The sequence below is a fragment of the Prionailurus bengalensis genome, chromosome D2 (assembly GCF_016509475.1).
Source record: "Prionailurus bengalensis isolate Pbe53 chromosome D2, Fcat_Pben_1.1_paternal_pri, whole genome shotgun sequence".
Taxonomy (NCBI): domain Eukaryota; kingdom Metazoa; phylum Chordata; class Mammalia; order Carnivora; family Felidae; genus Prionailurus; species Prionailurus bengalensis.
In genome coordinates, this window is record NC_057351.1 from 24,752,191 (window position 1) to 24,779,755 (window position 27,565).

The 27,565-nt window shown below is 37.9% G+C and overlaps 1 protein-coding gene across 1 annotated transcript in view; it reads left to right on the plus strand.

Annotated features, from left to right (window-relative positions):
* Window positions 1-27,565, plus strand: part of REEP3 (receptor accessory protein 3) — a 99,563-nt gene that overhangs the window by 35,297 nt on the left and 36,701 nt on the right. Inside the window, exon 2 of the mRNA XM_043596446.1 lies at window positions 11,099-11,171. Coding sequence (XP_043452381.1) covers window positions 11,099-11,171 — 73 coding nt within the window. The remainder of the gene's footprint in view (window positions 1-11,098; window positions 11,172-27,565) is intronic.

The following is a 27,565-nucleotide window of genomic DNA, read 5'->3' on the forward strand; positions in this document are numbered from 1 at the left end:
TGGTGGGAAGGGATGGGAGTGGCTAGGGGAGATGAAGTACGAGTCTGATTTGCTTGTGGACTGATTTCTGTCCCCTAGTTTATCTTTAGCTTTCCTTTTAAAGTAGAAATGAGAAGCTCTGGGGTAAAATTAGAAGTTTAGCTCTGACAACATGAAAATTCCAAGCTTCCTAGTGCTTGATGACTATAATTAAAACATGTATAAGGTCTTTCAGAGGAATTTTTACTGTCTTTATCTCTCCTTGGCAGTTTTAAACTTGTATCATTGGTTACAGAATTCAGGATCTGAGGTTTTCTTCTCATGGGTTTGACTTTTTCTTTATGTAATTTTCATAATTCTCTTCAAGGCTGTAGTTACCTGATGGCCACTTAACTGTGTTTTACTGAATGGGAATTCTCTACTAGCCAAGATTCTTAGCAATAAATCTTTCTCAAAATTTGTGTAAGACAGAGTTGTGTATTATTCTGGCAGTGATCATGCACAAACTTTGATGGCTGCTTTAAACAGCAGCATAATGAGGGATGCCTGGGTGGCTCAGTCATTTAAGTGTCTGGCATAGGTCATTTGGCTCAGGTCATGACCTCACGGTCATGAGATTGAGCCCCGCATCCAGCTCTGCACTGACAGCCTAGGAGACTGCTTAGGATTCTCTCTGCCTCTCCTTCTGCCCCTCCCCTGCTCGTGTGCACATGTGCATGCACTTTCTCCCTCAAAATAATTTTTTTTTAAAAAATACTGTTTCTAGGATACCTTATTCAGTTAAGATTCTATTTTGGAAATTCACAAGAGTCTTTGTTAATATTAGAGATCTAATAGTCAAACAGAATTGAAGTGAATTATGGTAAAGGGCAGAAAACTTTTTTTTCTTTTTCTCTGTCTTGCATGAAACCCTTTATAAACTTGGTTGCCATAATAGCCTGCCTTTTATTTACTTCAGTAAATTCGGTGAATTCCCTCTACATACAGTGTTTCATGGTTTTTCTGATGGAAAGATACTGTAGTTTCCCTTGGCTAAAACACATATCCAGTGGTGTGCTGGTAATGCTTACCAACTGAGAGAAAAAGGTCTGATTCATATCGTTTGCTAATTTCCCTGATGTGAATTCTCCCTACAATAATAGCCTTTTCAAGCCACCAATGTGAGGTCACTGAATGTGGAGCTGGGAGGAGAGACACATGGTGCAATGAGCATTTCCACCATACAGACGAATAGATGTAAATAACTTCAAGACCACATAGTAAAATGTACTAAGATGTTTGGAAAATGCGGAGTTTGAATATTTACTGTCGGTTTTTAATATGTCTTCTGTATTTAAGTTACTTTACCATAGGATACACAGGAAACTATTTGCATGCCTATCTTTGGGGAACTATGTGGTTTCAAAACAGGAAAAGACTTTTACTTTGCTTTTTCATTCTTATGTTCTTTAAATTAGTTACTGGTGTTAAATTTATGAGCAACAACAAACACAATATTAAAGCAGCAGCTCTCTGGGTGATTCTGATGTATGTCTAAGTTGAGGAACTACTAATGGTTCTCAGCCACTAGCTTCCTAAACTAAAAATGTTTTTCTTGGTTCTCTGGCACCTTAGAGCTGATTTTGTGCTTCATCGCAGTGATTATTATATCCTATTAATTTACATGCTCTTATGTTCTTCAGAATCATTTGAGAACTTTTTTGCCAAATGTAGATGTTAAAATGCAAAGAAAAATAAGAGTTTCACTGCTAGAAAAAAATTGCAAAGTCGAAAATCAGAATTTGTAAATACAAATATGCCAATCTTAAGGTTCGCCATACTTGATAATCGAGTTGAACAACAGATTTTTTGTTTCTGAGCTTCCTAGCAATCAGGGATTGGGGGGAGGGAGGGAATAATATTTTTACCATCATATTCTCCTAGAATGCCAAGCATTGCATTTACTGAATTCCAAAGTAAATCACATACATGAAATTTCATGTAGAGGGGTACTCATAGACAATGCCCTTAACACATTCCTCTAGTATTTATAGCCATGGGTTTCATATGGCTGTTTCCTATACCTCGAGAAAAAAATTTTTAAAACCATAAAAATACGTTCTTAATTTTTTTAAGTGTTTATTTTTGAGAGAGAAACAGTGCGAGCCGGGGAGGGGGAGAGACAGAGGGAGACACAATCTAAAGCCAGCTCCAAGCTCTGAGCTGTCAGCCCAGAGCCCGATGTGGGGCTTGAACTCACAGACTGCAAGACCATGACCTGAGCCAAGTCACATGCTTACCCAACTGAGCTACCTAGGCGCCCCAAGAATGTAATTAAAAAGCATCTCAGTTGAAATGACTTTTCCCTTAAAGGAGAGGTTTAACAGTAACCTGATGGTCAAGCTTGATTCAAATTTGGAATGACACCTCCTAGAGGAATAAAGATTTAGAACAAGGCTGACAAAACATGGCAAATAAGTCTACTCAGCTCCTGTCCTTTGTAGGTGTGAGTTTATGGTGCTGTGTTGAAGAGGACTCTGAGACCAGGGTCAGCAGAAAGGAGTACAGTCTGTCTGGGTTACAGGAATGCAGAACAGCAGAGAAACTTCTGTGTGTTCGCCATCCTTATGCAGGCTATCTTATGTAAATTTCACTGGTCTCTGTAGTGTAAAGTGGATTGCAGACAAATGCAGTTTACAATCTTCGATAAGGGCCTGGAGTGTTATATTCTGTGTCGCTTTTTGAGAGTATATATGGTATCTTGTGTTAATTGTGACTAACTCATGCTAACAGCCTGGTGCATCTATCATCATTCTGGTTTTTGACTCTGTAGTTTATTTGTCTATTTAATATTTGGTATCCCATTTTAGTTCATCTCCAGTCTGAGTTGTTTTCAGTTCTTTCATCTAATAGAACATCATCATTACTGTTTGTTTGTTTGGGAGTATGATTCTAAAAGCAGTGAAATAAGGAGAATTTGTCAAGTAATTCCTGTGGGAGCATTATCTTGTTACGCATTAGTATCATGTAGTTCCTATTATTGGCAATGAGCTACTTGTTGCACTTACTTTTAACGAACTACAACAAAGTCTTTTATGTTATTAGAGAGGAAATTTATTATCTAAAGACAATCTCAGGGGAAATTAAAGTAGTTCAGAAATGTTAATATCATTAGCTATAATATTTTGGGTTTGTTTTGTTTTTTTTTTTTTTAGTAATGATACAGAAGTTAAACTAATGTCATACACCTTGTAAGTTTACTGGCTCTCTCGTGCACTCTCCAAAACCCACATTTAAAAATTAGTGTTTATTTCCTAATGACATCCTAACGTGGAATAACTAGGCCAAACTATTCTTTAGAAGCGTAGCATCAATTTATATTCTTATGGGGAAATTACTCATTCAAGGACTATTTTTAACAGGCTTAGAAAAAAAGTCACATAGATAGTCAGTAGGCATTTTTTTCAGCAGATGAACTGTGTTTTTCTAAGATATGGATTAGAACAATCATACAAAAACAATAATACAGTGTATCAGCCTCAGTCTTCACATCTGTAGAATAGGTATGTAAATAGTACCGGTCTCTGGGTATTATTGTGAGAATTAAGTGCAGCAATATATGGAAACTGCTTACTATCCTGCATAGTATAAAATGTCAATAATTATTAATTATTAGTAGTCGTAGAAAGATGGTTCACCATAGCGTTAATTAAAATAGTAGTAAACATAGGAAAGGATTTAAATGATTTTCATCCATATGAGTTAATATTATACCATGTCTTTTTTTTTAATTTTTTTTTTTTTTACATTTATTTATTTTTGAGAGACAGAGACAGAGCGTGAGCAGGGTAGGGGCAGAGAGAGAGGGAGACACAGAATCCAAAGCAGGCTCCAGGCTCTGAGCCATCAGCACAGAGCCTGACTCCCGGCTCGAACCCATGAACCGTGAGATCACGACCTGACCTGAAGTAGGACGCTCAACCAACTGACCCACCCAGGCGCCCGTACCATGTAGTTTTTTTATGTTTATGTATTTATTTTGAGAGAGCACATGTTGGCAAGGGAGGGGCAGAGAAAGAGAGAGAGAGAGGGAAGGAGGGAGAGAAAACCCCAAGCAGGCTCTGCATGCTGGCCTAAGCCAAAAATGAAGAGTCAGACACTTAACTGACTGAACCACGCAGGTGCCCCACACATACCATGCACTTTTTAAATGACACTCTTTAAGGATATGTAAAGACGTAACAAAATGGCTTATAATATCACGTTTACTGAAAGAGTATATAGATTTTTATCCTGCCCTAAGATGTCAGTTAATTATGTTTAAATTATGTTTTAATTAGGTTATAAAATATTGTTTCTAAAACATTGTCTTTAAATATGTTAATTATATTTTAAAATAATGTTCTTTAAAGAGATCATAGAAAAAACTGGAAAATACCAAAATGCTAAGGATTAATGTTAAAGATTTTTTTTAATTATTTTTTTAATGTTTATTTATTTTTAAGAGAGAGTGCAAGCCAGGGAAGGGGAGAGAGAGAGAGAGAAAGAGAAGGGGACAGAAGATCCAAAGTGGGCTCTGTGCTGACAACAGAGAGCCTGATGTGGGGCTTGAACCCACAAACTGTGAGATCATGACCTGAGCCAATGTTGGACACTTAACCTACTGAGCCACCCAGGTACCCCGATGTTAGTAATTCTTAAAAGTAGATGATAGGTATAGGGAAGTTATATTAATACTATTCTGTTCCTATGCTGTAGTTTTCATTTTTCATAATCATTTCTTAAAAGAATGACAATAAAGTTTAAATCCTTGGAATTAGTATTTTGTGACTTGTTTAGATGTAAATTAATCCCTTGGCCAGTTTTGTTATTAAAATTTTATTGATACTTGAAGGTTTTTTAAAGCATTTAAGAGAATGATAGGTCAAACTTGAGACCATTTGATAAAAATTATAACAAATACATATAAATATTTGGAATGGCATTTAGCAGAAAAGATGGTTCATTCAGTAATGGGATTACTTAGTGATTTTTGTCATTTTTTTTACTATTTTACATCTTCTAAAAATTCTACAGTAAACTGTGTTTAGAATCTTAATAAGGAAGAGCTTTAATCAATATTTGGTGAAATCCAGATAACTTTTATGCATTAAGGATATTATTCTAGGGGCGCCTGGGTGGCTCAGTCGGTTAAGCGTCCAACTTCGGCTCAGGTCATGATCTTAAGGTTCGTGAGTTCGAGTCCCGCGTCGGGCTCTGTGCTGAGCGCTCAGAGCCTGGAGCCTGCTTCAGATACTGTGTCTTCCTCTCTCTCTGACCCTCCCCCATTCATGCTCTGTCTCTCTCTGTCTCAAAAATAAATAAACATTAAAAAAAAATTAAGGATATTATTCTAGTACTAAGAGCACTCCTCCTTGTTGCTTCAGAGACTGGTCTTTGAATACACTGTTCTTCTCTAGGACAGTTTTGGTGAATGATGGATTTATGTCTGAATATATGTCCAGAAAATAGCTATTTCGGGTATTTTCTATATATGAAATATGATATAAGGGCCACCCCTATTACTACATTCTCATAAAATTTCCTTTTTAAAAAAAGGTACAGAATTTTCAATATAGCCAGTGTTCATATATAAAACTTTACCTTAGTGGGAGGAAAGGGTATCATGAGTATTTTGGCAAAATTTTCCCTCTTTAGGCAGAAATAAGATTAAGAGGAAATGAGTAACTATTTCTTCCTGCCTCCAGAACTGAAACAGTATTCAAATTTATGAGTGAATTTTATTTGTAGCAAACACTTTCTTTACAAACCATGAGTTTATTTTGTAGGTGGCCTTTTAAAATAAACTATTTGATTTTATACACTGTGCTCATACTCTGGCTTTATGCCCGACCTCCCATGTCGCAAACATCCAGAGTAAGACCCAATATTAAAGAAAATAAACCAGAAAAAAAAAAAAACCTAGAAAATATTACAGATGTTAGTAATAAATTACTCAGTAATATTCACATTAGAGCAGTAATAAATTATAATAGTGGTGGTCCTTAAAAAATTGTCCCACTGTTTACTAAGACATTTAGCCTTTCCTGTGTTCCAATTTAAATACATTATTGTTTTCTACTCTTACAAGAGTGAGATGTTAGGGGATATTGTGTTTATTCATTTGACTGATTCTATTCAATACAGAGGTTAAAAAATAAAGGTAAAGCACCTATATGCATTGTATAAACTAGCACCAAATCCTTACTATATATGAGAAAATACCTGTTTTGGAAATCACTTACCTTAAAAAATACAATCTAGAATATGCTAAAGGCAAAGTGATTAATCCTGACACATTCTAAAATTCAAAACAATTTAGGGGCGCCTGGGTGGCTCAGTTGGTTAAGAGTCTGACTTCGGCTCAGGTCATGATCTCACAGTTTGTGGGTTTGAGCCCCGCGTCGGGCTCTGTGCTGACAGCTCAGAGCCTGGAGCCTGCTTCGGATTCTGTGTCTCCCTCTCTCTCTGCCCCTCCTCTGCTGGTGCTCTCTCAAAAACAAACATTAAAATTTTATTTTTTAATTAAAAAAAAAAGAAAGTCACACGCTTAAAAAAAACAATTCAGAAGTCTATGAAGGGGTAGGTAGCTCTTGAAGAAAAAAGGATTGAGTAAGGTAAAAAAAAAAAAAAAGGCATATTGAGAAAACCATATTGGAACAGATGGGTTTTATAAGGAAGAGATTTTCAAATTATGTTTTGATGAGCCGCCATAGGGGCTGGTCAACAAGGAGGTATGGAGGCCAACTATTGAAGTCTTTAAGCAAGACAGTGCAGTAGGTGTATTGGGAAGATTGAATTGACATTGGAGCCAGAGGGATGTGTTGGGAAATTTTTCAGGAAGTCAGATGAGATGGCACGAGCCTAGACGTATCATTGGCCATGGGTTTGAAAATAAAACAGGAAGATGCACACTTGGACTTTCACCAAGGAAAAACCAACAGGACTGGGTTAGAGACTGGATGGATATTATAGCAGGGGAAGGAGGAGTCCAAGATCCAAATGGTGACAGAAATGAGTCTCATGTTGAATTTAAATCCAGGGGTACAAGATGACATGGGACTATGGCAGGAGGTGATTGTATCCAAATTCTAAAGGGAAATACAAGGTGAACTAAAATAACTTGAATACGTATACTAGAAACATGATGACTAACTGTGGGATTGTACCTCGTGTCAGTAGTGGGGATGAACACCCAACAGACCTGGAAACTGTGTTCTTGTTCTTCAGTTCTTAATGTTGGTCCCTTTCTCAGAAGTAACTAGGTTAGATGGCCTCTGTGCCTTTTTTGGGGGGGAGGGGGTGCCCTGTGTTAAATCATAAAGCCCTAGGTTCTGTGGCACAGCTAAAAATCCCATATCCAGAGCCTATGAATTGACTCCTGCTAGTAGTGTTGTTAGGTGAGACAGAGACTGTTACTGATGTGGCTTCCAGTTGGTGAAAATAAAATCCCCAGCAGAAGACTTGCTATTCCTCTAAACTGGCGACATCAGCCCCAAACCCAGGGTTCATTTTCTGAGGGGTAATGAAGTCACCAGGGATTTACTATTCCTCCCCCCGCACAAAAATAAACTATAAATGAACTAAAATTATGGAAATGTAAATACTCATTCTCAGTGTAAGAAAAGCTTATTTAATATAAAAGCTCATAAATATATACATTAAGGTCATAAATATATATGTTAAGGGCTGACTTGTGTCCCCTTTCCAAATGCATTTTTCAAAGTCCTAACCCCCAGTACCTCAGAATGTAACTATTTGGAGATAAAAAGTTAAGGTGATTAAGTTAAAATGAAGTCTTTAGAGTGTTTTAATCCAATATGACTGGTGTTCTTATAACCCAAGTTTGCACAGTCCAAGGGATGACCATGTGAGGACACAGTGAGAAAGTGACCATTACAATCCAAGGAGAAGGATCTCAAAAGAAACCAAACCTGCTGACACCTTGATCTTGGCCTTGTTGTAGCCTCCAAAACTATGAGAAAATAAATATCTTTGCTTAACCCATCTAGCCTGTGGCATCTTTTTAAATGACAGCCCAACAAACATAATTTAACACATATCTTAGCAAACTTTAGAATCAAAAGGTAACAACTTAGACAAATATTGGTTAATATGCAAAATAGACAAAGAAGCTACAACACTCCAGGAACAGTGAGCATATGTCGTCCCCAGAACTTGGTCTTAAATACCATCCTCCAGTGAGAAGAACCAAGGCTCCTTGGAGAAATGACTGATTGTAAGAATGAGTCAGGAAATACACATTATGAGCCCAGGGCATCATGTAGTGCCAGAAAGTAGCAAACTGCTCAAAAAAAACCTCACAATTATAGGTCTGTCAGAGGGACACAGGAGCAAACTGAAAGATGTTAGTGTTCAAAGCCTTGAACAACAAAATGAAGTACTATTGGATTAGAATCCAAAGTGTAAAATAAAAATATAGGAATCCATGTTGATATAAACAGATCATTGAATAAATAAATGGAGAATAGACTAATCTCCTTTGCAGAAAGATTCCAAATAATTCATATAGATATTCCACTGTCAAGAAGGTAGAACACAATTCCCTGCTCAAGTGTGCCCTGTGCATAGTGGCTTTCTTCCAAAGAATGGACAGGGGTGAGATGGGGAGTAACCTTACAGTTTAAAGTCTGACAAACACTACCTCAGCCAGGTGGTCAAGGTTAACATCAATAGTGATAATTCATGTCGATAGTGTGTCCTTGATATGATAGGAGGAAATGGTACTTTACCTCTTGTGGTCTTCCTCCCAAAACCCGTACCTTGATTTAATCATGAGAAAAACACCAGACAAATTACAGTAAAGGGACTTCCTCCAGTACTCTTGAGTAATACTCCTCGAAACTGTCAAGGTCATTTCCAAAGAAAAATCTGAGAAATTGTTTTTCTTTTACAACCAAGAGGAGCTAAGGAGACATGACAGGTAAAGATAAGGTGCTATCCTGAATGGGATCTTGGGACAGAAAAAGGATAGTAGGTAAAAACTAAGGAAATCTGAATAGAGGATAGACTTTAGTCAATAATATATCAATATTGGTTTGTTAATCGTGGCAAATGTACCATGCTAATGCAAGGTCTAGGGGAAACATGATGTAGAGCTTATGGTAACTATAGTATATTCCCAACCTTTCTGTAAAATTAAAACTATTCCGAAAAATTCTTTTTAAATAGACCCAAAAAGTAGACAACAAGATATCATACACCCTGTGCATCAAAAGGCCAGTAAACACTTGAAAAGAAAATCATGTGTAGTGCTATTCAGGAATGTATATTAAAACATCTGGCACACTTTAAAAACAATAATAATAATACCCATGATCGGCAGTGTATAGGAATGTAAAGTGCAACTGCTTCTCTGGAGGGCATTTTGGTGATAGGTAAAAACGTATGTACTATTTGAAGCAGCAACATCCCAACCAGGAAGTGAAATGTTTTTACGTCACGTGCAATAGCACACCCCTGAAATTGACCAAAAGCCTATTAACATTGGATTATTTAAATAAAGTAAGGGCATATCAATGTGGAATGTAATGAACATATTAAGAATACACACTGTAGGGGCGCCTGGCTGGTTCAGTCGGTTAAGTGTCTGACTTCGGGTCAGGTCATGATCTCATGGTTCGTGAACTTGAGCTCTGTGCTGAACCCTTGCTCAGAGCCTGGAGCCTGCTTCGGATTCTGTGTCTCCCTCTCTCTTGGCTCCTCCCTCGCTCGTGCTCTGTCTCACTCTGTCTCTCGAAAATAAATAAATGTAATTAAAAATTAAAAAAAAAAAAGAATACACACTATAGAATATTTGGGGGCAAAAAAATCCCATGATGTGTCACATGAAAATGCCAACTGTAAACCGTATATATACTGTTATGCTACCTCTATGTCTATTCTTTCATTTTATGTGTGATTGTACATATCTGTTGGGTCTGGGATTTGGCGAAATAGTCTTCACAGATGGCATTAAGTCCTGTTAATGATTTAGGTATTTTATAAATGTTTACAGAGAGCTATTTTAATGCATGTTGTAATATATCAACTATTGATAATTAGAGGCCAGTGCTTCTCAAAATCATGGAGTAAAGGACACTTTTGTATTACAGGTTGTGCATGTACATACATGTTCTATTTAGATTTTGGGAATGTTACATGTGGATAAAAAGTAGGATTTGCATACAGTAAAATGTTGCCTGCAGTTATCTCTGGGAGAGTTGGGACAATTTTTATTTTTGGTGATTTTCTACCTTTTCCAAATGTTCGAGGAATCATATTTTTTGTGATGAAAAAAGTTTTATTTTAAAATTCAAATATAGGGGCCCCTGGATGGCTCAATCGGTTAGGCATCTGACTTCAGCTCAGGTCATGATCTCACAGTCCGTGAGTTCGAGTCCCACGTCGGGCTCTGTTCTGACAGCTCAGAGCCTGGAGCCTGCTTCGGATTCTGTGTCTCCCTCTCTCTCTGCCCCTCCCCCACTCACACTCTGTCTGTCTCTATCAAAAAATGCATAAACATTAAAAAAAATTTTTTTAATAAGTAAAAATTAAAAAATAAAATTCAAATATAATTAACAGTGTTATTAGTTTCAGGTATACAAAGAGAAAGTTGTTTTGGTTTTGTTTTTTTTTTTTAATTTTTTTTCAACGTTTATTTATTTTGGGGACAGAGAGAGACAGAGCATGAACGAGGGAGGGGCAGAGAGAGAGGGAGACACAGAATCGGAAACAGGCTCCAGGCTCTGAGCCATCAGCTCAGAGTCCGTCGCGGGGCTCGAACTCAGGATCCGCGAGATCGTGACCTGGCTGAAGTCGGACGCTTAACCGACTGCGCCACCCAGGCGCCCCGAGAAAGTTATTTTTATAGGTGATTTTCCCGTGATACTATACCTAGAATATTGAAATCCTCTTTTTGTTACAAAAGTATTTTTACTTTGCTTTCTGAGCAGATTTAGTCTGCACAAATATGCATTTACACAAATTTATATTATTGCATATTTCCTATGTAGTTTCTGCTTTACTATTAGGTGAAATTTTCATGAGCTGTCAAAAGCATTGTTGTATGTGATTAGTCTCTCATTCTTTTTACTTTTAGGTTGGTGTTTGGAATGCTTTATCCTGCATATTATTCATACAAAGCTGTGAAAACAAAAAACGTGAAGGAATATGTAAGTATAGTTTTATGAGTGATTGATTCTAACTTAATGTATCTGTGATATACAAGACCAGAAAATCATTATTTTAGAAATAGCTGGGATACTGTTTTTGGTTAAAAATGTTACATGAATATGAGTTTAATGAAGTTAGTCTTTTAAAAATAATTTTGAATACAATTCCAAAGTGGAGTTTCAAAAAAAGTTCACTGTCCGTTGGTATTTAAATAAGTGTATGATCCAGTGAGTAATTGGATCTCTTACTCATTTTGTCTCAGTTCCAGTATAAGAAGTTAGGGGGCTGTCTGGTTTTTAGCCTTGTGAATTTATAGGTACACTGAGAACATAGTTCTTTCTTACTCCAAACCTTTTCCTTTTTTCATAACTGGTTTGTCACTTTTTAATTCATTTAAGTATACAGATGTCTTATCACTGCTGACAATAGCAAGTCTTTTTTCTTCTTAAATCAGACACTACAGTTGACCCTTGAACAGCACAGGGGTTAGAGCCACCAACCTCCCCCTCCCCTGCAGTGGAAAATCTGAGTATAATTTTTTTTTTAATGTTTATTTTTTGAGAGAAAGAGAGAGTGTGTGAACAGGGGAGGGGCAGAGAGAGAGGGTGACACAGGATCCAAGCAGGCTCTGGCGGACAGCAGTATAATTTTTAACTCCCCAAAAACTTAACTATTAATTGCCTGCTGTTGATCAGAAGCCTTACCCATAAGGTAAACATATGTATGTGTATTATGTACTATATTAAAAGTAAACTAGAGGGGCACCTGGGTGGCTCAGTCAGATAAGCGTCCGACTTCATCTCAGGTCACGACCTCGTGGTCCCTGCATTCAAGCCCTGCATCTGGCTCTGTGCTGACAGCTGGGAGCCTAGAGCCTGCTTCAGATTCTGTGTCTCCCTCTCTCTCTGACCCTCCCCCACCTCTCTTGCAAAAATAAACATTGAAAAGAGAAAAGTAAGGTAGAGAAAAGAGGTTAAGAAAAATCATAGGGAAGAGAAAATACGTTAATAGGCCTGTAAAACAAATTTATGGGTAAATGGACCTACACAGTTCAAACCTGTGTTGTTCAAGGGTCAACTCTACCAGCCAATACATTCCTCCTCATTTGGAATGTTTGTCATACTGTTATTAAAGGAGATCTTTTTTTCTAAATCTGATTAGCTCTACAGTTTAAATACAGGGTGAATTTTCTCAACTTTGTGCCCATTTTTTCACCTATAAAGTATTATAAACCCAGGATAAGAACTCGTGTGCCTCTGTATGACTTTGTGTATATTTCTGTGCTTACGGTATACTCCTGTCTTCCCTCCAAATCTGGGTGATTTTGTTGGGAAAAGAAATAAGTACAAATTGAAAATGAAGTTTATATGAGAAGCTCTAGTGATACAAAGATATCAGTGGGCACACAGATACCATGCCCTAAAATAAAAAGGGGGTAACAGTAAGAAATATGAAGGTATAATAAATTATAAATAAATATACAAAGTTATAAATAAAGTATGTAAGTTATAATAAATTATAATAGGCCTGTCATTTATAACCTAATGCTAAAAGAACAGAAAAGATGGTGTTTAGGGATTAGCCTAAGAACCATTATAAAATATTAATTCATTTCTTTATTTTTTAATTTTTTTTTAATGTTTGTTTATTTTTGGAAGAGAGACAGACAGAGTACGAGCAGGAGAGGGGCAGAGAGAGAGAGAGAGGGAGGGATACACAGAATCGGAAGCAGGATCCAGGCCCTGAGCTGTCAGCACAGAGCCCAACACGGGGCTCAAACCCATGAACCATGATATCATGACCTGAGCTAAAGTCCGACACTTATCCAATTGAAACACCCAGGCACCCCAATCCATTTCTTACTATGTGTCACTTTAACTTTGTTAGTATTATCTTTTAGAGACTTAAAAACTTGGGTTTCTGTGTTTGAATCCTTAATAAACACTCAGATTTTTATTCCTGTATTAGTCTATAAATTTGGGATGAATAAGAATGGTTCTAACCCTGAAATTTTAATTCTACTTCATAAGTTAAAGATAACCTTTGGACGAGAATCCAGTAACATTCTCATTCAAACTGATGGAAAAACTAGGGAAGTAGAAAGGCAATTGCTTTGATAATTACATGGTAATCAACTCTCCACAAATGAAAAAGCTAAAAGCAAAAATGGTAAGGCATTGAAACAGAAGGCAGGCCATTTGCTTTTGACAAGGAAATGTGCTACAACTCGGAAGACGTGGTGACCAAGTTGTCTGCCATCAAGGCTGCTAGAGAGACCAAGCTGAGATATCATATTAAAACATTTGCATTTATATGATTTCCTACCAATTTCAAAAATACTTTTATATATTATTGTTTGCAATAGCTACTATAACAAAATGCCAAATACTTACTGGCTTAAACCAACCCAAATGTATTTATTCTCTTACCATCCTAGGGAACAGAATCTGAAATGGATTTACAGGGCTGTACTCTTTCTGGAGTCTCTAAGGGAAAATCTTTTACCTTACCTTTTCTAGCTTCTACAGGCTGCCTGCATCCTTGGCTAATGGTTCTATTCCTCAGCTTCAAAGCCAGAAACTTTGAGCTGAAACTTCTCACATTTCCATCCCTCTAGTTCTCTCTTCTGCCTCCCGATTCCACTTACAGGAATGCTTATGGTTACCTTGGGACCACCTGAGTAACCCACGATCTTCTCCGCATCTTAGGGTCAGCTGATTAGCAACCTGAATTCCATCTGCAGCCTGATTACTCCTTTACCATGTAACATACTCACAGGTTTTAGGAATTAGGTAGGACATGGACATCTTTGGGAGACATTTTTCTGCATACCATAATATCTCACTGGTCCTCACTTCATAAATAAATAAATAAATAAATAAATAAATAAATAAATAAGTAAATAAGTAAATAAGTAAATAAGTAAATAAATAAATAAGTAAATAAATAAATAAAGTGAGTAAGTCTGGAGAATGTTTCGATGTTACAGTCTCGGAGAAATAAATTGACTTACCCAGGGTAACATGGAATATTAAGGCAGGAATCATACCAGATTGGATATGTTGTTACAAATATTTCATTCTGTCTCTTCTACCAAAAGTAGGTGAGGATTCTAGCTTGTAAAACAGTTTTCACAACCAGCCAGTGGATGTGCTTCCAAAGTAGACCTCCAGGAGCCACAAAAATAAGGATATTTTCAAAGAAGGGCAATGAGGCTGTTTAACCAGTACTTAGGGCAGGACTCTTACATATCGAAATCAACTATGATCAGAACGGCTAAAGATGAAATTAGGTTTTGAAAGGGTTGGCAGGTAACTATTTCCAACCTAAATTTAGTTGTTTTTTGGGTTTTTTGTTTTGTTTTGTTTTGTTTTCAGTTTGTTAATTTGAGAGGGTGCGTGCACGTGCCTGCACAAGTGGGGACAAGACAGACGGAGGGGGAGAATCCCAAGCAGGCTCCACGCTCCATGCTGGGCCCATGGCAGAGCTCAGTCTCACAAACCTCAAGATCATGACCTGAGCCAAAATCATGAGTTGGAAACTTAACCCGCTGAGCCACCCAGGTGCCCAAACCTAAATTTACTTTTGACAAAATGTTTGAATATTATTATCTTGCTGAGTCTCACCTAGCCTTACTTTAAACTTTGATTATAACAGTTGTATTAGAACTCTGTTCTCAGAAAGTTTTCCTATATAGTGATCCCATCCTAATTGATTTTGTTTTGTATATGGTAATTTCTTAGTAAAGTTAACCTTCATATTTCCCTGTTATATTTTTAATGGCCTTTTATATTATCTGATATTATATTATTTGTATGTGTATTTGTCCTCCCCACCAGAAACAGCTCCATAGAGTTTGGTTGTTTTGTTAACTGATACATTTCCCTACCTAGAACAGTACATGGTATATATAATAGGTACTCAATATTTTTTAAATGAATGAGTGAATGAATGAATAAGAAAAGGAAGAAGAGTTGAAGAACATGTACATTTCTTAAGGGGATTGGTCTAGGTTCTCAGCTTTGATTCTGCTGGGTTAAGGAGTACACAGTCCAGTCTGACTTAACCCAAAGCTCAGTGTCTTTGTGGTATTTGGTTGTTACCTAAATTCCACTGATATCTACTTCAAAATTGTTTTCAGAAAGCAAACATTTTAGATTAATTTACTTCTTTCCACCCTAACTACTACCATTCCCCTTAAGCCTACAAACAGTAGATTGCACCTGATAAAACAGATGCTGTGCTCAAATCAAAACAAATGGAAAGTGCTGTGTATTTTGGCAACCTTCCTTTCTTCCTTTGCCTATTTTTAAAACAGAGCTTTCCTAGGATATAATTTCCTGTATAGTGTGGCTGATATGGCCTACTTAAAGTCTTTCAGCCTTGCAGTAATTGAAATGTAAACTTACTGAAGAATTAGTATGGTTTTGCAAATTTTTTTAGGCTTATACCATCTCGTGACTTGAAAATAGAGTGTTTATTTCCAAGTCGTGTGTAATTGCTGTAGCTTTTCTAGGAAACCGTGTTCTTATTCTAAGAATGTTGGAGAACGTGGCAATGAAAAGATTGGCTAACAGCACTTAAAAATCAAAATCAGACATTTGGTCTGATCACAGAGATTTACTGTGAGCAAGAACAAAGAACAGGGAAAATTCTGGGAGATTACTCTTTTAAAGGCTTAGAAATAGCCCTCTACGGATGCCTGGATGGCTCAGTCAGCTAAGAGTCTGACTTCAACACAGGTCATGATCTCATGGTTCAGGGTTCGAGCCCCACATCAGGCTCTGCACTGACAGTGCAGACCCTACTTGGGATTCTCTCTCTCTTCCTCTCTCTCTGCTCCTCCCCCACTCACACATACATTTTCTCTCTCAAGATAAATAAATAAACTCATTTAAAAAAAAAAAAAAGGGGGGCTAGCCCTCTAAAACCCTATTGACTTGGTTTTGAAAGTGACCTAATTTTTCCTAAATACTTGGGTGATATGAAAATGAACAAATATACCACATACTAACTTTATAGTTCTTGTCAGTTGGTAAAATCTGAAGTTATTTACTAGTTTTAGAGTGGATATAGAAGGGAAGAAATGCAATAAAGTACTTTTTTTTTTATTGTCAAGAAGTGTTCCCCAGCCATCTTTTCATATTTTGGATTAAAAATACTCATTTGATTCAAGGGTTTTAATTTGGGAAGTGTAAAGGTTAACCCACTGATTGAGATGGAATTTTTGAAAATTAGTCTTGTTAGACCACATGTTTATTTGTTTATTTTCCACTTTGATCTACTTTTAATTTACTTTTTGTTTTTATCAAAGCTGTAATTATTTAAATTTTAAAAATCAAATAGTTTCTAAGGCTTATTATGAAAAGAACAATTCCCCACCTTCCCCATCTCCATTTCTCTCTAGAGGCAACTACTTTCAGCTCTTCTAGCTGAATCCTTTAGTATTTATTTCCATATCTAAATGACATGCTTATATTACCATTTCTTAATTTTTCAGATGGGCATTATCAGTTGACTTCTTGCTATTATTAAGGATGATTAATAGTAGTTATCACATATAACTATACACATGCATATTTCCCTGCCATTATAGCCTCCCAGGGTCATTACAGTGTAATTTGTATTGGATCAGTATTCAGTATTTGCATTATGTAGGCTAAGTTAAAAAGAAAGAAGCAATAGACTAAACAAATAAAGAACACAGCACCTAGAACCACGCTGCCAGGGTTAACATCCCAGTCCTATCTGTTACTAGTTATGTCATTGTACAAGTTATCTGACTTTTCTGTGCCTCAGTTTCCTCATCTGTAACATGAGAACTGTTATAGTACTTACCTCCTCAGGTGGTGGTGAGAATTACATGAGTTAATGAACATAAAGCATTTAAATCAGTACCTGACATAGAATAGTACCTGTTGTATAGGATTTTTCATGATAGAAACACTATTTGCATTTGGTCTCTGTGGTATCCTATCATTACCATTTTTTTTCCTGCACAGTGGTTTGTTTTCCCTGCTTGTTATTCATTGTCTTGTTTTCTGGTTTGTTGTTTGGTTGGTTGGTTTTTCACTTATGTGGGATTCTCTATTATTGCACATTTACACCTGAACTCTGCTGCAGTTGTGTGGATTTCTTCTCTGTGTTATCATCCAATGGATATTCCAGACTAGCTCTTGTTTTAGATCCTCAGATTTCTTAAATCTCCTGTTTTCCTCCTTTTTAAGTTTACTTCCTCATTTTAATGAAGTACATCCTTCCGGAGAAGACTGTGTGAAAGACAAATTTTTTGAGATGCCAGATTGGAAATAATTTTCCTTCAGAATTTTGGAGACATTTCTCCATTGCCTTTTAGCCTGTAGTGTTGCTGTGGAGAGTCTGAAGCCATTCTGATTCTCACCGGCTTGTGGGATCTTTTCCATGTGTGGAAAATTTAGGTTTAAAATTTCATGATTATGTGCCTTGGTGTGAATCGATTGTGGTAGATTTTGCTAAATCCTACCCTTTTAACTTGGGAAATCCTTTGTCCTTCAGCTCTGGGAAATTTGGTTAAAATTTATTTCTTTATCGATTTTCTCTGCTTTGTTTTCACTGTTTGTTCTGTCTGGGATTCCATTTATTCAGTTGTAAAGCTACTTGGACCAATTATCTAATTATCTGATCTTTTTTCTTATTTTTCCTGTGACTTTTTCTTTCTGTTCTATTTTATGATGAGTTTCTCAATGTCATCTTCTAACCCTTTAGTTAATCTTTAATTTCTGTCTCTGTGTGTTTAACTTCTAAGAGCTCTTTTTATTTTCTGAATGTTCCTTTTCCTATAGTGTTCTATCCTTATGTTGTTTAAAATAGCTTCCTTTTTGTCTATGTATATGAAAAATGGGTTTTGTTTTGTTTTTTTAATTTTTTTTTTTTTCAATATTTATTTTTGGGACAGAGAGAGACAGAACATGAACGGGGGAGGGGCAGAGAGAGAGGGAGACACAGAATTGGAAACAGGCTCCAGGCTCTGAGCCATCAGCCCAGAGCCTGACGCGGGGCTCGAACTCCCGGACCACGAGATCGTGACCTGGCTGAAGTCGGACGCTTAACCGACTGCGCCACCCAGGCGCCCCAAAAAAGGGGGTTTTTTTTTAGATACGTTCTTTCTGCATAGTCTCTCCTTTGACTTCTGGTTTTTGTTTGTTTGAGCCTCTGTCTCTCATGCATGATTTTCTCAAATGTTGGATAATATTTGGTCCTCCACTCACATTTGAGTATGATAATCAAAAGCTGGTTACAAGGCCTGAGCCCATGAAGAGGCTTGCTGAATGTCATCTTTACTGTAGGGTGATCTGACAAGGCAGCTGTATTTGTTCCCAGTGTTCCCGGTTGTACCACAAACCGAGTGGCTTAAAAAAACAGAAATATATTGTCTCACAGTTCTAGAGGTTAGAAGTGCGTAATCAAGATGTGGACAGGGCCAATTCCTTCTGAAACCTGTTGAGGAAATCCTTTTCTTCTTTCTTTTCTTTTCCTTTCTTTTCTTTTAAGTTTATTTAAATAATTTATTTGGGGAGGGGGAAGGGATAGAGAGAGAGGCAGAGAGAGAATCCCATGCAGGCTCTCTGTCAGCACAGAGCCCAACACAGGTCTTGAACTCACAAACTGCGAGATCATGACCTGGGCCGAAACCAAGAGTTGGATGTTTAACTGACTGAGCCCCCCAGGCACCCTGAGGAGAATCCTTTTTTGCCTGTTTGCAGCTTCTGGTGGTTGCCAGAAGTCCTTGGCATTCCTTACCTTCCAGGTGCAGCACTTTGGTCTCTGTCTCTGTTGTCACATGGCGTTTTCCTCTTGTGTCTGTGTATCAGTCTCTTCTCTCCTTCTTACAAGGAGCCAAGCATATTAGATTCAGGGCCCACTATACCCCAGCATGACTTCATCTTAACCAATTACATCTGCAGTGGCCCTATTTCCAAATGATGTCACATTTTGAGGTACTGGGGGTAAGAACTTTGTATTAGTCAGCTCAGGCTGCCATAACAAAATACCACACAGTGAGTAGCTTAAACAACACAAATTTATTTTCTCACAGTTGTGGAGGCTGAAAGTCCAAGATTAGGGGGCCATCAGGGTTGATTTTGGGTACAGGCTCTTCCTGGCTTGTAGACAGCCATCTTCTCTCTGTGTCCTCACGTGGCCTTTTCTGGATGCCTGTGTTAAGAAAGCCCTGGTGAGTTCTTTCTTATAAGGACACCAGTTCTATCAAATTAGGGCCCCCTTATGACCTCATTTAATCTTAGTTACCTCCATAAAGGCCCTGTTTCCAAATACATTCACCTTGGGGGTTATGGCTTCAACATATCAATTTGGGGGAATCACGGGTCAGTCCGTAAGAGACTTCAACATATCTTCCTGAGGGAGACACAGTTCAAACCATTACAACTGTTTCCTGGGACAATGATCAGTGTCTGTATGTTTAGATATTTTCTCTCATGTCAGAGTCTTCAGACAAGATTCTTCCATTCTGAAAGGTACTTGGTTGCTAGCGTTCCGGTGAGAGACTAAGGGTTGGGGGCTCTCAATATTTAATTTATAAACTAGAACTTAATGCCTACTCTCAACTGTGCCAGAGATTTGCAAATCCAGAGGCCCTTTGACTCTTCCCAGAGAATCAGCCGCAAGGTTCCTGTGGGAGGAAGGAGGGGCATCGCCTGACCGCGAAAAGGGGAGGGCATCTGGAAGCCTACCTGCTCCTCAGGCAGACTTAACAGCCATACTTCCTGGCTTTTGCCCTCGTGACCAAGGATTGTGTCACCAGTTCTTGAGCCTTTGGGGAGCTCTGCGGTGTAAAGTTGGATTGCTTCTCCACTTTCCCACTGTCAGCTTAATATCCAATTTTCTCAGGCCTCCTAACTCAGGTGCTCCTCTTCCACTTCCTTCCTACCTCCCCAAAATTCAGATTGCTGTCTTCTTTTCTTCATTCTTTTGGACTTGTCTTTTTTAAAAAATCACGTTTACTGTTGTTTTAGTGAGATTTGTGGTAAGGATGCAATTAAATGTATATGTGCAGTTTATCAATCTTTACCCAGATTCCCAAATTGACTATGTGAGTGGAACACTTCTGGTTGAAATATACTGTGATATCAAATATAACTTATCATGAAATAAACCATTATTGTTGGTTTTTTAAATGTGCTCACATAGAAGACAGATTTAAAGTAGTAATAGATACCATTTGTTTTAGATCTTTGACAACAATTTTGAAGTTTAATTTTAACTGACATACAGGGAGTCCATGTGTATCATGTCTTGAGTTATATGGTTTGTAAATCAAGTATTGATACATAAAAATCACAATTTTCACTTAAGACAGTTGAATAAAGTCACTTGAGACAATTTATTATCCTTTAATGAACTAAACTTACTTACTTTTACTTAAAGTAAAGCGGGTGACAAATATTGTTTTATAAACCTAATTCTTGATGTGCCAAGTTTACATATTGTATGTATAATACATATTAGTATGCAACTTCACTGCTGAAGTAATTGATGCTGTTATAATTAAGTGACTTATACTCTTCCTTATGTTTTCTAGAAATGATTTCTTTATGATCATCTCATGACCATTACAGTGGATCCACTTTAGGAAACAAGTGTTAAATTTAAATAAGGTTATTTACTTGGGGAGGGTGTTTAATGAACACCTAGCACGGTTTTTTTCTGAAATTTTAGAATATGAGGGGCGCCTGTGTGGCTCAGTTGGTTAAGCTCCAACTTCAGCTCAGGTCATGATCTCATGGTTAGTGAGTGAGCCCCGTGTCTGACTCTGTGCTGACAGCTCAGAGCCTGGAGCCTGCTTCGGCTTCTGTGTCTCCCGCTCTTTCTGCCCTTCCCCCAATTGTTGTTCTCTCAGTCTCTCTCTCTGTCTCTGTCTCTCTCTCTCTCTCTCTCTCAGTAAATAAATAAATAAACTTTTAAAATAAAATAAAATAAAATTTTAGAATGTGAATTAGAGCACCCCTTGACCTTGTATGAAGTAATTCAGAAGCATCCCCACAGTTTTCATGCTAGGATGCAGCCGGCCGACTGCAGCAGTCTTATCCTTTACTAACTTCCCGTGCAAATGCTTTGGAAAACATGCACAAAGGGAAGAAAAAAAAAAACCACACAGTAACATTCAAACCTAAGAGGCTAACTCGGGCTTTTGCTAATGTCTAGGAAGAATTTTACCAACTGTAGTGCCAATGGAAATAGACTTTTTAAAAACAGGGACAGAAACCGTTGTTTCCATTAAAGGAAATGTTGTTAAGTAGTAAATTGGAGGGAGGCCTAGCCACCTCCACCCTAATCCCGTGATGGAACAGCTTAAAATCCGAAAAGCTACAGCAGCCAGAAAGGACTGCCACCACCCTCAGTGTGGGGAGAACGTGTTCAGAGGCTGCCAGTGTTCTGCTCCCCCCCCTTATCTACTCACACCCCATAACCTCTCTGCTGTGAAGAAACCTCCAGTAAGTTACAAAAAGAAGAAATAACAACTGAGTACAAGGGAAAATCAGAAGTGCGGTACTAGATGAATTCAAAAATAAAAATGACAGTAATTCATATTACAATTTATATTCTGAATCACTTTGAAAGCCTGTATTTTAGGGGCGCCTGGGTGGCTCAGTCAGTTAAGCGTCCAACTTCACCTCAGGTCATGATCTCATGGTTCATGAGTTCAAGCCCCACATGGGGCTCACATGCCATTTCAGATCCTCTGTCCCCCCATTCCCCCCAACCCTGCACTCTCTCTGCCCCTCCCCTGCCCACACTCTTTCTCTTTTAAAAATAAACATTTTTAAAAAAGGGAAGAGCCTATATTTTAAAAAGGAAGAAAATGAAACACTACACTCGCAAAGCAAGAAAAAATACCAAAATAAAAGAATCTGTAAAGGAAGTAGGACAAACAAAGCAATAAAAAAGCAGAAATACAAATAAAAAACAAAATTGAGGGAATTAAAGGAAGAGTTGTTCCCTTAAGTAAGTCTAATAAGGTAAACACTTGAAATAGTTAAAGTAGGGAGAAGAATAGTAGAGGGATTGACACAATGAGAAATCAGAAACGATATAAACAAGCAATGCTAAATTAAAATTTAAAAATAATAAACTACCTAAAAATTCTCATTTAAAATTTTTTATTGGGGCACCTGGGTGGCTCAGTTGGGTAAGCATCCAACTCTTGATTTCTCATGGTCATGAGATCAAGCCCCACGTTGGGCTCTGTGCTAGGTGTGGAACCTGCTTGAGATTCTCTCTTCCTCTCTCTCTGCCCCTCCCCTGCTCACGTATGCACGTGCACTCACTCTCTGTCTCTAAAACAAACCAAAAAAATGTTTAAAAATTTTATTAAATTTTATATTTTTATTAAAAATTTTTTATTTTTAGAAAATAGAATCTTCTCTGATAAAATATACCTAAGCTTTTGCCTTTTCAGCTAAAGTTGACAATATTTTTCCAGAGAAATTTTCCCTCTTACACAGCACCAGGATCTACCTTTGATATGTTTAGATATGGACTTCGTCTTTCCATAACGTAATTTTAGAAATACAGTGCTTTCCCAACCACAGGTGTAATAATGAGATTGTCAGCCAGATCACCACCACACTGTGAAAGGTCCTCCTAAAAATATAAAAGCTAGAACTGTTCCCTAAGATTTTAGCTAAGTTAGAAAAATAAAATCTTTCCCCAAACTTCATGTAATTTTAAAAGCTCATGAGAAATGTTACTTCAGAAATATAATAGAATTGTAAAAACATGAAGTTCTTTTAAAAGACTACAAAAAATTTAAAGTATATCTAATTATACAAATATATGAAATTTTGGGACACCTCAGTGGTTCAGTTGGTTAAGCATCTGACTTTGGCTCAGGTCATGATCTCATGGTTTGTGGGTTCGAGCCCTGTGTCAGGCTCTGTGCTGACAGCTCAGACCCTGGAGCCTGCTTCAGATTCTGTGTCTCCCTCTCTCTCTAACCCCTCCCCTGCTCATGCTCTGTCTCTCTCTCTCTCTTTCTCTCTCTCTCTCCCTCTTTCAAAAATAAATAAATTTTTTAAAAGTTCAAATATATGAAATTTTGCCTATCTTTTGGCTATCAGAATGAATATAGACTGATTCCTTTTCTTTTTTTTAAACCACAGATCCAAACTCTGTAGGTAACATGGGAAAGCAAACTTCAAAAGGTCTTGAAAAGTCACAAAAATAGACTGACTTGAGTAATTTTACTTTAAAATACTGTATTAACTTACGAAGGTTTCCAATAGACATCTTTTTTTAATGTTTTTATTAAAATTCCAGTTAATACACAGTGTACTATTAGCTGCAGGGAAATGATACAGTGATTTAGCACTTCCATACATCATCCAGTGCTCATCACAAGTGCCCTCCTGAATCACCCGTCCCCCACCCACCTCCCCTCTGGTAGCTATCAGTTTCTTCTCTATAGTTAAGAATCTGTTTCTTGGTTTGCCTCTCTCCTTTTTTCCCTATGCTCATTTGTTTTGTTTCTTAAATTCCACATATGTGTGAAATTCTATGGTATTTGTCTTTTTCTGCCGGACAGAAAAAGTCACAAAAATCGGTGGAGTTGAATAGTCTTATTTTAAAATATTACATTAACTTTGAAAGGTTTCCAAGAGGCATCTCTTATTTATCTTTTAGCTTTTTTAAAGTTCATTTATTTCTGGAAAGAGAGAGCAGGGGAGGGGCAGAGAGAGTGAGTCCCAGGCAGGCTCTGCACCATTAGCACAGAGCCCAACTCAGTGCTCGAACCCGTGAACCGTGAGATCATGAAATGTGAGATCATGACCTGAGCCAAAACCAAGAGTCAGACACTTAACCAGCTGAGCCACCCAAGTACCCCTCAAAAGGCATCTTTTTTTTTAACTTTATTTTTTATTTTTTAAAATTTACCTCCAAATTAGTTAGCATATAGTGCAACAATGATTTCAGGAGGAGATTCCTTAGTGCTCTTTACCCATTTAGCCCATACCCCCTCCCACAACCCCTCCAGCAACCCTCAGTTTGTTCTCCATAATTATGAGTGTCTTCTGTTTTGTCCCCCTCCCTGTTTTTATATTATTTTTGTTTCCCTTCACTTATGTTCATCTGTTTTGCCTCTTAAAGCCCTCATATGAGTGAAGTCATATGATAGTTGTCTTTCTCTGACTGACTAATTTCACTTAGCATAACACCCTCCAGTTCCATCCACGTTGTTGCAAATGGCAAGATTTCATTCTTTTTGATTGCCGAGTAATACTCCATTATATATATATATATATATATATATATATATATATATATATACCACATCTTCTTTATCCATTCATCCATCGATAGACATTTGGGCTTTTTCCATACTTCGGCTATTGTTGATAGTGCTGCTATAAACATGGGGGTGCATGTGTCCCTGTGAAACAGCACACCTGTATCCCGTGGATAAATGCCTAGTAGTGCAATTGCTGGGTCATAGGTAGTTCTATTTTTGGTTTTTTGAGGAACCTCCATACTGTTTTCCAGAGTGGCTGCACCAGTTTGCATTCCCACCAACAATGCAAAAGAGATCCTCTGTCTCCGTATCCTTGCCAATATCTGTTGTTGTCAGAAGACATCTTTTAAATGAACTTTTAACACTTCTGTTTTAGTATGGTATATCTTTTCTTACGATGATTGTCAAAATCAATTATTGGAGCCACCAAGAGAAGTTTCTGCCATTGATATGATGTTTGAATGTAATTTCAGCCTACTAAGTCAACATTCTTACCTTTTCCCTGTAGGAGGCAGATTTAGATTTACTCTAAGAAAGAGAATCTAAGGGCACTTCCTTCTTGGGAGAGGGAGGAGTCTGCACCAAGTGGTCAGTGTCCAGATAACTCTGGGTTCTGGTGATGGGTAGACAACAGGGACATTCCTCACGGAACCTCTTCAGTGTAGAAGAGCCTGTAGGCTGCTCTGCCAGGAGAATTTACTCTAAGTTATAAACAGTGCCTCTGAGAGGTGGGCTAAAGGTTCAGCTTCTTCATTTTTTTAGCTTTTTCTTTAAACGATGGTGTACCTAAACAGTGTTATGAAAATAGGAGTACATTTTAACTGTCCACATTGAATAAATTATCACACAAAACTGAGTTCATCATCTTTTCTCCAAACCCAAGACTCTTTTTACATTCTCTTCATGAATGACACCCACCTTCCCCTAGGTGATATTGTCAGAGAATTCTCCTGCTACAGCTCTTCTCCAACTTTGAGACACATAGGAATCCCCCTGGGATCTTGTTGGAACGCAGATTCTGATCTAATAGGTCTGCCCTGGGCTTGAAATTCTGCATTTCTATCACGCTTCCAGGTGATGCCAATACGACTTGTGTATATACCACAGTTCAAATAGCAAGACTTTGGGCACATTCTCATCTCTGATTACATATCAAAAACACTTTTGTCTTTTATTTTATTTTTTTTTTATTTAAAGTGGTTTTTTTTTAGAGAGTACAAGCAGGAGAGAGGGGCTGTCAGGGGGTGGGGGAGCAGGGAGAGAGAGAGAGAGAGACTGAGAGAGAGAGAGAGAAAGAGAGACAGAATCTTAAGCAGGCAGAGAGAGAGAATCTGAAGCAGGCTCTACACTCAGCACGGAGCCTGATGCAGGGGTCAGTCCCACAACCCTGGGATCTTGACCCGAGCCGAAATCAAGAGTCGGCCGCTCAACCAACTGAACCATCCAGGCACCACAAAACCCTCTTGTCTTTTAAATTACTGTCTGCCCTCTCTCTGGGCATGGTAATGATGAGGCCTAGAATCTAAATAATTTTTTTTTTAATTCCCAAGGAATTTTTATCTACAACCAAGGTGAAAATAACTAAGAGGTATCTTATTGTGAAAAGTGAATAGTTACCACATTGTACTTTTTTACTATAAGTTTATGTATGCATATGGACACTAAATAGCAAATAGTTTGTTTTAGAAACATCTGTATGTACATGGATTGATTAACAACTTGGAACATACTATAGAAAAATAATATTTTTTTTTTAATTTTTTTTTTCAACGTTTATTAATTTTTGGGACAGAGAGAGACAGAGCATGAACGGGGGAGGGGCAGAGAGAGAGGGAGACACAGAATCGGAAACAGGCTCCAGGCTCCGAGCCATCAGCCCAGAGCCTGACGCGGGGCTCGAACTCACGGACCGCGAGATCGTGACCTGGCTGAAGTCGGACGCTTAACCGACTGCGCCACCCAGGCACCCCAGAAAAATAATATTTTAACAAAATTAACCATACAATACAATTATCGGGGTAAGGATATTGAATTAGACTTTCTCCTAGTTTCCGTGTTGTAGGGCTGGCCATAAACAAAATTTTCTACATCAGTGAAATTTCTGTACCTTACACCAGCCTCTTCATTCCTCCCACTGTGTTTACCTAGGTCCTTCATGCTGTCTTGCATTCTGGCACTGAGCCAGCCCTTTCTTACCCCAAGTATCCTGTGACCTGTCACTTGTCTCTCTACATTCATCCAAATGTGAACTTCGGTTCTCTAGGTAAGGTTGATTGCACATGTTTTTGAAGGAAAGTAATTTGATATCGTAGGTTCATTTTCAGTCATGACAGATTTATTCTTCCTGGGTTTTTTTTCCTACCAGTCTTTGTTTCTCAAGAACACTGTGTTATCCCATGTGGTATAAAGGCTGGTTCTCACTCTTTGAATGATTATTGTACATTTAAAGTATACTGTCAGTGGGGCACCTGAGTGGCTCAGTTGGTTGAGTGTCTGACTCTTGATTTCGGCTCAGGGCATGATCTCACAGTTTATGAGTTCAAGCCCCACATCCAGCTCTGTGCTGACAGCGTGGAGCCTGCTTGGGACCCTCTCTCTCTCTCTCTCTCTCTCTCTCTCTGTCTGACCCTCCCCTGCTCACGTTCTCTCTCTCTCAAAAAATAAATAAACTTTAAAAATAAATAAAATATGCTGTTGAGCCTAGACTGTAAAGCTACAAGTTGTATATAAAAGAGCATATCTTACCTAAAGAATGAAAATCTTCATTTTCTAGCTCAGTCATCAACCTGTCTGTCACCTGGACAAAGGAGCATACCATTTAGTAGCTCGGTTTGTTCACTCATAGAAATAGTACGATGGAATTGTCTATGTGAAGGTAGATGGAATGGGGGTACTGAGGTGCCTAAGAAATGGAATACCTTGGGAATACCTCAAGTAGGAAACATGATGGGCCAAGACTTTGGGAACACTAAGGGAAAGAAGAAGGTAGAGTGACAATTTAGTGTTAAAATAAGCACATGTCACTCCTATCTGGATATGCTCTTTCCCATGCTAAAATCCTGAGAAATTCTGTGTGGGTCTGGTAGAAGGGAACTGTCTTTCTCAAAA